At 39.6% G+C, this 12,227-nt stretch overlaps 1 protein-coding gene across 1 annotated transcript in view; it reads left to right on the forward strand.

Moving 5' to 3' along the window:
* Positions 1-12,227, forward strand: part of STX7 (syntaxin 7) — a 45,851-nt gene that overhangs the window by 1,356 nt on the left and 32,268 nt on the right. The window contains exon 2 of the mRNA XM_027602366.2: positions 4,831-4,981. Within this exon, the coding sequence (XP_027458167.1) occupies positions 4,897-4,981 (85 nt within the window). The 5' untranslated portion in view covers positions 4,831-4,896. The remainder of the gene's footprint in view (positions 1-4,830; positions 4,982-12,227) is intronic.

Here is a 12,227-nt window from a genome sequence, read left to right on the forward strand (position 1 = left end):
AAAGTTTGGTGTATGGAAGGGTGAAAAATAATCCTTGGCATTGTGAGTAAAACCAAATAGTATAATAGTTTGACAGATGGAGATGCTGAGCTAAAGAATTCAGTTAATTTGGTTTAGATAGAGAATGCTCACGTCCCTAGAATGATCGCCTTCACATTCACGGAACATCTGTGCACCTGATACTGTGGATTCCTCAAGGCTGACAAGGTTGTCTTGTGTTTATATTGCCGAGGTAGGGATAGATAGTAAGCAATATACTACCTAGATCATTTTAAATGGTGATTAGCACTATGATAAAAGAAGTTAGATCAACAGAGAGTGGCAGGGGTGGTGACTTCTCATTTCAGATGCAAGTAGTCACCAAAGACTTATCCAGCATGCAATGAGACTTTGCTGGGGCAAAGGAGTCAGTCATGTGGAGATCATGGGAAAAGCCTTCTAGGGATAGGAAATGACACTCAGCAAAGGCCCTAAGGCAGTAATTAGCCCAGTACCTTTAGGATCTGAAAGAAGACACTGGAATGTAATGTTTTAGGATTGGTAAATATTTATCTTCAGACTAGGTATGTGTTCTTAGGAAATAGGTACATTTATTCATTCGGTCTACAAATATTTATTAAGCACCTATTATATAAACAGGTACTGAGACTAGACTAGCACACAAAACTGACAAAACTTTGCCCTCCTGGGAGCTTACATTTTGGGGCACGGGGTGGAGGGAAGTCCAGTATTTTAGGCTAGTAATCGCAAGTAAGAAAGTGAAACTGACTCTTGTTCTGTCCATGCTTGATTTATAGAGCATGAGATTTATGCTTTTTGGGAGTCTTGGGATTCTGCATTGTGTCCAGGAGTGGTACGTGGGGTTAGTGTTTGACACTTAAGATTTCACAGTTCCCTTTGTTCTTTTATTTGTGCTCCACAGAAAGTCTTGGGAATATCCTCGTTGTGAGTGTTGCACTTTGATCCCCTCTTTCCTTCTTTCCCTTTACAGTCTTTATGTATTTTCATAGAAAGGTAATTGTTGAGCTGTCTACATAAGCACTATGCAATAGAACTTTATGCTGCGGTGGAAATGTTCTACACAAGAGCTGTACAAGCCACTGGCCTCACATGTGATATTTGAGGACTTGATAGGGCAGGTACAGATAAAGAGTTATTATTATTCTGAGCAATAGAACTAGGAATTCTGAGTGAGCTTTCAAAAATATTCATCAAGAGTTCTTTAGTGCTTGTTAGGTCTGGGCGAAGTGCTGGAGACTGATGTGGAAAGCAGCCTTCAGCATAACTTGGTTGATTCTAGTCTATATGCAAAGATCATAAACTTTTAAGTCATTTTATAGTTAGCTGTAGCTGTAGTTTGTGTATATGTTTTCGCAGTAAAGTTAGTCATTTGCCTCCTTTATTTCTTATATTTCATCATCAGAGGGGCCAACCAGTGTTGTCCCCTAGCTGTCACCATTAGCAGAAGATGAGAGAAAAGGACTAAGCTATTCTGCTGTGTTACTTGATCTATTCATGTAGCTGTCTGTCCCTCATCCTAAGAGCAGAGTTCCAGGTCTGTTCCTCATCCGAAGAGCAGAGTCTGCAGAAAGGTGGTAAATTTGTTTTGTTCTGTTTTGTTTTTTTAATTGAGTGGGTTGTCCTGTCCTGAATTTTTGTTATATGATGAAGCAGTATGGTTTAGTGTTTTAAAAATATGGGCTGTAAGATGTAGTTTCAAATTTTAGCTCTTAGATTAAGCAAGTTATTCTTATTATGCCTTAGTGTCTTCATGTGAAAAATCAGAATAACGAGTGTACCTACCTCAGAGGTCTGTTGTACGAGTCAACTGAGAAAATAAATCTAAAAGTCCTAAGGGCAGTGCTTTGGAAATATGTTAGCCATTGTTAATCGTGTTGACTTTTAATGTATCTTTCTCTTCCATCATTTGCAAATTTCTTTTCATTCTTCACTCAACACAGAGCTGAGGTGATAACCACTGTTCCCTTTGTCCAAGGAGATCCCAGCCAATCCAGCAGCAGCAGCTCTTTGGATGAAGGAAACCCAGTTATCTCAACAGCAGAAACTTTCAAGAATTTAGTTGCTTGAGTAAAGGGATGAGGAAAATTGGTGGTGGTTTAAGCTAATTGATTGATTCTCTGAAGAGGAAAAAAGGGGGCCTTGAAAAAAACAGGGAGAAGACTTAGGTTAGGCTCTTACGAGTTTCGAGGATTAAGGGGAATGCTATACTACTATGTATGTGGAGGGAGGAGCCTCCTGAAGACAGTAAATGAGAAACATTTCCTCATTCATATGTTTGTGTTGGCAGTGAGCCAGTTTTTCTAGAGATCTAGTTGATGGGGGAAAGGAAAAGAAGGGTGTCGGTGAGCCAGGAGAGAATTGCTTCTATCCATCAGTGAAATATTATTCAGCAATGAAAAGGAATGACCTATTGATCCATTCTACAACATGGATGGACCTTGGCAACATGCTAAGAGAAAGAGGCCAGTCACAAAAGAACACGTTGTGCGATTTTATTCATAGGAAATGTACAGAATAGGCAAACTCATGAAGACATAAAGTAGATTTGTGGTTGCCTACAGTGGGAGAGATTGCAGAGACATGGTAAGTGACCATAGGATTATACACTTTATTTAAAGTTTTTAAAAATTCTAACTCCAATATAGTTAATATACAGTGTTATATTAATTTCAGTATACAGGACTGTACACTTTAATGGGCGAGTCATGTGGTTGTCAATTATATCTCAAGCTTTTATTGAAAAACAAGATGCAGAATTTCAAGATCTAATTGGTGGTTTGTGGGATACATTCGATAGTGTTGGTTTCAAATAAATTCCCAGGTCCAGTCTTGTTCTGTCTGGGCCCCAGCTCGTCAGGGGGCTGCAGGCCCAAGTCCAAGGCTATCTGCCACCTTGCTGAAGCAGTTCTGCTGTCTGAGTTGAGATTTAGGTCTATCTGTAGGACTAGGTGAGATCTGAAGGGCCCAGAATAGATAAATTAGACCCATGGATCAATGAAGGATGAATGAAGAGCATCTAAAAGTTCCCAGGAATTCCATGGTGGCCAGGGACATTCCTCATTGCACCAGAGTTTCAGATACGGAGGCAGTACTGTTCTGCCTGTCTCAGCAGTTCTACAGGTGTCCTTCCTACCAGCACGCACCTTAAGAACAAAGACACACATTTCCTTGTGCCCTCCCCCTCCCCTACAGGGAATCTCTAGTGGTTTCTTATTGCAGTGTATTAAAACTAAACCTAGCATTCAGGGCCCTCCCTCTTCTGTGACATTAGTTTTGTATGGTAGCAGTCATGGGTGGCTTTGGAACCCAAACCCTGAGATTGAACCCCACCTCCACGTGGTCGGTGGGTTGGATTACCTTTACAGTAACTTAATCTTTATAAGCCACAGTTTGCTCATTGTTAAAACAGGGTTTATTTGCTACTATCTACTTTAAAGGGGAGGCTTTAAAAATTAAATTAGACAGTCTATGTGAAATGCATTTCATTTCACCGATGGGCAATATATTTTGGGTCATTTCTCTCTTTCTGTGTTGTCTCCCACTTGTCCCAGCCATGAATCATCTGATCCCAGGGAGACTGGCAACCACCCTTGCCTTTCAGAAATGACATACTGCAAATACCCCGTGCACATGTTCTGGGTCTACCCATCCCAGGCTTCACATCTTTGCCTTTGTCATTTTCCGTACCAGTCATGCCCAGGGAGTCACATCTTCTGTTTCTGTTTCATAAATTCTTTCTAGATAAGGGCAATAGTGACATTTCCTTTTCCTAGCCTCTCACTTTTGCCTGGCACATGACCTTTTGCTGATTTATGTTGTTGCTCTTGTTTTACTCTACTAAGTGTCTCCCCTCTCCTAAATGACAAACATGAATTGAGCAGATTCTTGTTGTTTTGTTTGCTTGCCACTCCCTAGTGCTTCGTTTGATGCTGGGCATGTAGCGGACTCTCAGTAGAGAGTTGGTTTACAAATTGACTGCCTACAATTTTGCTGCAGTCTGCACTCAGTGAAAAGATGGGTGTGGAGTTATTGAGAGTCTTTGCTGTGCCCAGTCCTGTATGCAGGGACACCTTTTCCGTCCTTCTTTCCAAACCCAACACGTGTGGTGTGGCATGGATTGAGAAAGAAAGGAACTCCCTCTCACCTCTTTCCTCCCCAGCTTTACTTCCTGTCCTGATGCCAGCTTCTGGAAGAGGAGAGCTCTTCTCCTTGCTCTGTTGGCAAAGTGTGATGAGCATTTTATGGAGCATTCCGTTTTTTTCCTCACTTGTCAGCTGTGCCTCTCTCAAAGTTGACTTTTCCTATTAAAATTAGAGACCCGTTAGTCCTATGTTTCTAAGCTGTTCCTCTGTGTGTTAAATTACATATAGTGACGTTTCTGGGGACACCCTGAAGTCTGTATACCACTTAATAAATATGTAAATACCTGTTTTGTGTCAGGAATTGTTTAAATGTTGGAGAAAGAAAGATATATAGCATGTGGGCCCTGCTTTATAGTTGCTTGCAGTTGAGGAGAAAAATATTTAAACAATTAAAATAATATACAGAAAAGGGACTTGGTAACTCTTCCTTAGATCAAAGTTTTCAAAGGGAATGTGCAATTTGAACCTTATTTTAATTGTTTAACATGACTGTGTCCTTTAAAAGGCCAATATTTTTGATAGCCATGAGAAATTTACTATTTGATGTGTCCCTTTTCTATATTTCAACCCTGTTAGGTTAATCAACCTCCCAGATTGATAATTGATAATTTGGAAAATGTAGGCCAACAACTTTAAAAGTACAGTTATGTGACTTCTGTTTTTTTAGGTGACTGCTTAGAAAACTGCCCAGCCTGCCAACATCTGATGAAATTAGTGAATAAGCAAATCAGCTATGTCTTACACTCCGGGAGTTGGTGGCGACCCTGCTCTGCTGGCCCAGCGTATCTCTTCTAACATCCAGAAGATCACACAATGTTGTAAGTTGAAATTTAAGTGGACTTTACTGTTTTTAATTCTTAACTGAACTTAGAGATTCATAATAGGACAACTCCAGTGACTGAGAGAGGGAGGAGCACGGGTTTTAGAAGGCTAGAACTCTTAAAATTAAAATTAAAAAAAATTAAAAAAAAGAAGGCTAGAACTCTTTAGAGTGAATATGAAAGATAATTACATTAGAAGAGATAATACTTACTGCACTTCTCTGTAGAGTGCCAGGCACATAATACACTATTTTATTAATGAAATAAAGATTTAAAAGGATAGATACTTATATTTGCTTTAAAATCATCTGGTTCTAGATGAGATTAAAGAGACTTGATGATTAAATCCCATAGGATTGGAACTGGGGAGCACCAAGAAGAGTTTACATTTATAAAAAATAAAGTTTTGTTAAGGGAAAAATACATGGTCCTTTATTAAGGAGCAGGGAGTGACTAATGAGGCAACATTTGAATCCTTTGAGACAGATCTAGAAAATAATTTTCAGAATTCCCACAAACTCCCTTTGCTACATCTATCAAAAACAATCCTAGTAGACCAATCCCATGTAGCATTTTACTGGAAATTATTACTCCTTGGGCTATATAGAGATAGATAAATTGTTTAAAAGATTAAAATCTGTTAGGAGATTTGAGCCTAAGGTTTTTTTGTTTTAGATTTGTTTCCAAATCATAGCTAATCACATATGTGGATTATTCTAGTCACCTCGTGGTGATCAGTATTTTGGCCCTTTGGGCATTACCTGAACTCCTTTTTTAGAGTATGTTAATACAGTATTATTCTTTAGCTTACTTTGTTAAGTCTCCTGTTCTCTTTACCAGAATGTGTTAACACTGTGAAAATAAAGAATGTTTTCAGATGACCAAACCATGTTTTCTTATCTAATCATTAACTTCCCAGAAGTTACTACTCTACCTCAATGATTTCAGTGAGATGTCAGCATGTTTTGGAGGCAAAAGGAGTAAAAGTAGATTATAGATGATTCTAAAAAGGTGCTGCTGTGCACAGTGGTATAATATGAAACCCAAAGAAAACAAGATTTTTTTCTTTCTTAGAAGTAGTGCTGGTCTGCCTCAGGCTCATGTGTGAAAATTAAGAGAGGTTATAATTTTAATTTACATGTGTGGGAAAATCAGGACCTTTATGTAAGAAAGGAGACCAGGAAGCCTTCCTCCAGAGGACAGGGCAGGTCTTTTGTGCTCGGAAAGGTGAACGTGTCAGGAATCCTGGGAGGAGGTGGAGGGGTGAATGTAGGCCCTCAGATTATAGAGGTAATAAGCATCCAGTGGTGTGACAGATACACCAGTTGGAGATTATATGCGAGCTTGAACTGGAAGGAGCTACGAGTTAACTTAAGTCATGTCCCCTGACAAAGAGATCACTTGATCCAATGAGATGAGAAGTGTACGTTGGGCCAGAGTTGCATATTCACGGCATAACTGGTAGCTAAATATGTGACGGCACTGTGTGATTTAGGGCAGCTTTGGAGTGTGGTGGTAGGACCCACAACTCTGTCTTGTGGAAAGAGGTTAAGAAAACTAGGACTGGGGCTCCCGGGTGGCTCAGTTGGCTAAGCATCCAACTCCTGATTTTGGCTCAGGTCATGATCCTCAGGGTCATGAGATCGAGCCCCGCATAGGGCTCCATGCTGGGTGTGGAGTCTGCTTCAGATTCTCTGTCTCCCTCTGCCCCTCCCCCTGCTCACACGCCCTCTTCTCTCTCTCTCTCTTTTTAAAAAAAAAAAAAAAAAATCTTTTTTTATTTATTGAGAGAGAGAGAAAGAGAGAGAGCACAAGCAGGGGGAGCAGCAGGCAGAGGGAGAAGCGGCGTCCCTGCTGAGCAAATAGCCTGATGTGGGGCTCGATCCCAGGACCCTGGATCATGACCCAAGCCGAAGGCAGATGCCTAACCGACTGAGCCACCCAGGTGCCCCTCAATAAATAAAATCTTTAAAAAAAAATGCCTAGGACTGTTCAGCCGTGAGAAGCTACGGTCACCACGTTCAACTACTGGAAACACTGTCTTATGTAAAATACAAGAAAGGTATTCTGCATGATCATGAAGGTCTTCACAAAGGAACAGAAGCAACAGTAGCCAGACTTCAGCTCCTGAAGGAATGGGGCTTTTGAATAATCCTAGTTATTCAGGGGTGGAATTGCCACGCTCAGGAGGAGTGCAGTCCCTGTTACTAAGTGACGAGCATATGGTGGTCAGATACTATTTCTCAGGCCCATTAGTAAGAGGTTTAAACACTGGAGTAATGGTTCAGATTGAGTGACTTATAATTAGGATATTCTCTCTGTATTCGTTCAGCAAAGAATTTATTGAGCATGTGCTGCTTGCTAGCCATGGTACCAGACCCTGGGAATCCAATAGTAAGCAAGATCCCCAAGGCCCTGTTCTCATGTAGTTTATAGTGTAAGAAGAAACCGATGGTTACAAAAAAAAATTAATGGGGATGGGGAGATGGGGTAACTGGGTGATGGGCATATAGGAGGGCACGTGATGTAGTGAGCACTGGGTGTTATATGCAACTGATGAATCACTGAACTCTACCTCTGAAACTAATGATACCCTCCCTATATGTTAATTAATTGAATTTAAATGAAATTTTTTAAAAAGTAAAAAAAAAAAAAAATTTAATGAACCACATGGTGTCCTATGATGAAAATGAGACTGCTGTGAGAGCAGGCGCCTGGGGGGAAGCTGCCTTAGCCAAGATGGTCCCCTGAGTGAGGATGAGAAGGGGCTGGGGGTGAGAGGATGTAGGACAAGAGCATCTAGAAGCAACCAGTAGCTGGTATTAAAATCCTGAAGCAGCCCGCAGCAGTCAGAAAATAGGCAAGAGAGAGAATCCCGGTGTGGCCAAAACACAGCGCTTGAGGCAAGAGTGTCCGAAGGTGAAATCAAAGAGGAGGCCAAGTAGGCCACCTGGAGCCTTGGAGGCTGTCGGGGGCTAGTTTAGATTTCATTCTAAGAAGGAAGACACACAATCAGATCTGTGCTTGGAAAGGATTGCTTTGGCTGCCGCTGCTTAGAAAGTAGATTTTGGGGAATTTGAGGTGGGGACACACTGGCCATTGCAGGGGTCTGGTGAGAGAGATGTTGGCTTGTACCAGCGTGGTGGCAGTGGGGACGAGAGAACTGATGGATGTCCTTTGGAGGCAGAGCCCGCAAGACTTACTGATGAATGTGGGTGGTTTGAGAGAGAGAGGGGGGAATCGAGGGTGACTCCATGGTTTTTGCATTGAGCAACCAAGTATATATACTAAGGTGGGAAGAACTGTAGTTCAGAAGCAGAGAGAATTTTGTTTTGGCCAAGTAAAGTTTGAGATGTCTTTTAAATACCTAAGTGGAGATGTCAAACATCTAGTTTAGATACATGAATTTGGAGAGCAGAGTGTCGTCAGAGAGTAAATGGTATTTGAAACCATAAGTCTAAAATAATCGCAAAGGAGTAAGAGCAGAGAGCTGGAGCATTAAAAGATGTGGAACTCATGAATAAATAAATAAAAATCTTTAAAAAAAATTTTTAAAAATGTGGAAGTCAGAAAGGCAGGGAGAAAGCATAAAGAATCAGAGTGACCAGTGAGGTAAGAAGAAAATCAGAATCTGGTAGATTTCCAGAAATCAAAAAGAAGTGTTTCAAGACTGAATGAGGCATCATCTGTGTCTAATGCTGCCAAGAGACTAAAAAGCAGAGAATTGAATCGGGCAAACTGGTCACTTCAAAAAGAATGGTCTCAGGGGCGCCTGGGTGCCTCAGTCGGATAAGCATCTGCCTTCGGCTCAGGTCATAATCCCAGGGTCCTGGAATCAAGCCCCGCATAGGGCCCCTTGCTCAGCAGGGAGCCTGCTTTTCCCTCTCCCTCTGCCTACCACTCTCCCTGCTTGTTCTCTCTCTCTCAAATAAATAAATAAAATCTTAAAAAAAAAAAAAAGAATGGTCTCATATTCATGTTCTGAGTGTAGAGGGAGAAAAGGAGGGAAAAGGACTGACCCTTTTTTAGCTCAAGAGACTTCTTAGAATCCTCCTCACCTCTGCTTGTATCATTGACCAGAGTTTACATATAGTCATGTGGCTACACCTAGCTGCTCGGAAGGCTGGATTGCACTATGCTCGCTAAAATTGGGGCTTGCTCCATTTAAGAAGAGGAAAATCAGTATTTAGTAGGCAACTGGAAGATTCCACCATTGAAGTAGAAAGAGGGTCAAAGAAAAGGTTGCATTTTTCCACTACACAAGAGAGTCTAGTGAGAGTATAATTGCAAAAGAAAGGTCTCTGAAGGCGAGAGGGGTAGGGGAATGGTCACCAGTGCCCAGTTTGCCTTTTGTACACTGTACAGAGCCCAGTGTGGTACAGATGGTAAACGTGGTGGGCAAAGATGGAGGAGTTCTGTCTGAGTGGGCTGGTTTTAGATGGAATAGGAGGCAAAGGCATTGGACAGAGAACGGGGTGGAAGGCTGTGGGAAGTTTATGGAAAGAAGAGAACATGATAGTTGTAGTTTCGACAATGGAGAGGATTGACATACCTCAGAATGAAGGGTTGTTTGGCAGGTTGAGTACTCACTTGAGATTTGGGATCATGAATTTCGTGAAACCAATCATCACTATGTATTTTTTCTAATTCTGAGATTCAGTGTCTGAATGAAGAGACGTTTAGATGAGGTAGAGTTAGTTACTGTTGAAGATCTAACCCGCCCCATGTGCGTCACCAATACGGATATGAAGAAATCACGTGGAAGTGAAAGGCAGAAGCGTGAAATTTCAGTTCATTTTTTTCCCATCTGGTAGTGCTAATAATACTGGATGTGACTGAATAAGATGGTACTTTGCACCACATTTAGGAGTTTCTCTTCACACTACATTTGCATCGTTTAAATTTGTGTCAATACAAATTATCTAGTTGTACAAAAGAAATCTAAAGAGAAGATGCTATAAGTAAGGTAATATACCCTTGTTAGAATATGTGCATCTGTTCAACTGAAGCTAAAGTCTTCCTAAATACTGCAGTGGGAAAAGTTTATTTTGACATTGTTTTTGATTAAGATCAGTGAAAACTTGTAAAATATTAATTTATATGGTTTAATTTATACCAAAAAAGAAAATAGCAATCAGAAAGATTTTTGATTCTTGGAGGGACCCAAGAATAACATTTATTAAGATTAAAATTTTTTCTTTAACTAGTATTATATTCTGGCAGTACTGTTTTGCAAAGAGTAGACTAGATGAAACAAGATATTTTTAAGCTTTTTTTTTGTTTTAAGATACTTTTTGTTAAAAATAATCTGTAGTCTTATCAATTTGCTTTACTAGTGAATTACTTAAACCATATTAGAATAATATAATTTATATTAAATAAAATATTTAAATATTGTAAATTCTTAAATGTAAAATAGAAATAGATTATATTAACATAACTTTTTAAGAACGACTAATAAGCTTAACAGATTAGAACTTTATTAGGGATTTTTCTGTGGTGCATTTAAAATAATTAAGAAAATACATTTTTTTGCCTTAATGGAACTATTTATTTGAAAATTTTCCTGAAAATGGAATTTTATTGACAGATCGTATGTAAGACAGTGGGGTCGGGGTAGAGGTGGGAGCATTGAGGAAAGTTATTTAGATCCCAATGTGATCTTGATTAAGAAAATATTTTTATCCTGTGAGAGAAAGTGTTGTGTTATTGACTCTGTCACAGAGTCAGCTAGATATTTGTGCCCCAGCTTCTCCATCCTTTGCCCATGGTATAGACAATATTCTGTGGATGGCCCTGCCATGGCATCCAGTCTTTCTCAACTCAGCGCTCCAGGCAACCCTTCCCAATAGACTGGAGTTGTCATGTAAATAAAACCATTTTGTTATCCCAGGTCTAGATCATCATGCATCAAAGAAATGCTTAGACTCAATGCTCAAGCTTTGGATTGAGATGTTTACAAGTAACATTTTTATTAGTAGTTTCTGAAAATGAGATATACACCCACTTACCCTTTATCATCTGTCTGTATTTTCTTTGAAACAAACTCCTACCAGTGATGTGTAGTACAGGATGAACAAGCTTTTGTGGGTTGAAATGGCTGAGCCTATTATATAAGGTAAACCAGAATAGGATATTTTCACCGGGACCATTCATCCTTGTGCAAGCAAAAAAAAAAAAAAGAAAATACAGAAAAATGTATTCAGGACACCCAGAACACACAGAAGTAACTCAAGTTTTTGAAAGAAACAGAATAAGTATATTGAAATTCATCACATAATTAAAGATTTTTTTAATCTTTAAAAAATAGAACTATAATATATAGAGAGTGGTACACCAGTAATTAGTGTATAGCTCAATAAATTCTCTGTTACAACACCGCACATGCCAAGAAGGAGAACATTACCAGGCCCTTGAAGCCCTTCTCATGTTTTATCCACTCCATACCCTCTAAAAGTAAATCTCTAACGTGACTGCTTAATATTCCCAGTTTCTCAACTTTAATAGTCAGGTATTATGTTTTATGTTCTCCCATTATGTTTGTGCAGTTTATCCAAGTTATTGCGTGTAGCTGTAGGTCATTTGTTTTCATCATTATATAGTATTCCATATTCAACCAGACCACAATCTCTTTAATTCTTTCTACTCTTACGTGCATTTCGAATGTTTCTGGGTTTTTGTTTGTTTTTGTTTTTTGCTGTTATGAGCAGGGCTGAACATTTTTGCATGTTCTTTTGTCTCGTGTATGTACCTAAGAGTTAGGTTGCTGAGTTACAGGGTATGTGTATGTTTAGCTGTAGTGGTTACCTAAAGTAGTTGTACCAAGTTATACTCCACCAGCCGGTGTATCAGAGTTCATTTTGCTCCAAATCCTTGCCAACATTTGGCATTTACAGTCTTAAATTTTATCCCTTTAGCCATGGTTCTATTTCATTGTGATTTATATTGCAATTCCCTGATTAGAATCAGACTTTTTAGAATGTCGCTGAGTTAGGAAAATCAGTGAGACAATAGGAAAGGCTTCTAATTAAGCAAACTCTATGAGTGCGTGCACACTTCCTGAAATCAGATCCTGGTAGCAGTGTGACCTTGAGTAAGCTCTTTCATTCCCAGGACTTGATTTTCTTACATATATTTTCGGTAGGCTGGATTATGGTCTCTTTCGACTTTAACAGGCTATAATTGTAATTAAAGAATCTTGAAAGCTCTTCCAACATATGCAGAATTATTCTCTTTGTTATTA

This window comes from Zalophus californianus, chromosome 7 (assembly GCF_009762305.2).
Source record: "Zalophus californianus isolate mZalCal1 chromosome 7, mZalCal1.pri.v2, whole genome shotgun sequence".
Lineage (NCBI taxonomy): Eukaryota > Metazoa > Chordata > Mammalia > Carnivora > Otariidae > Zalophus > Zalophus californianus.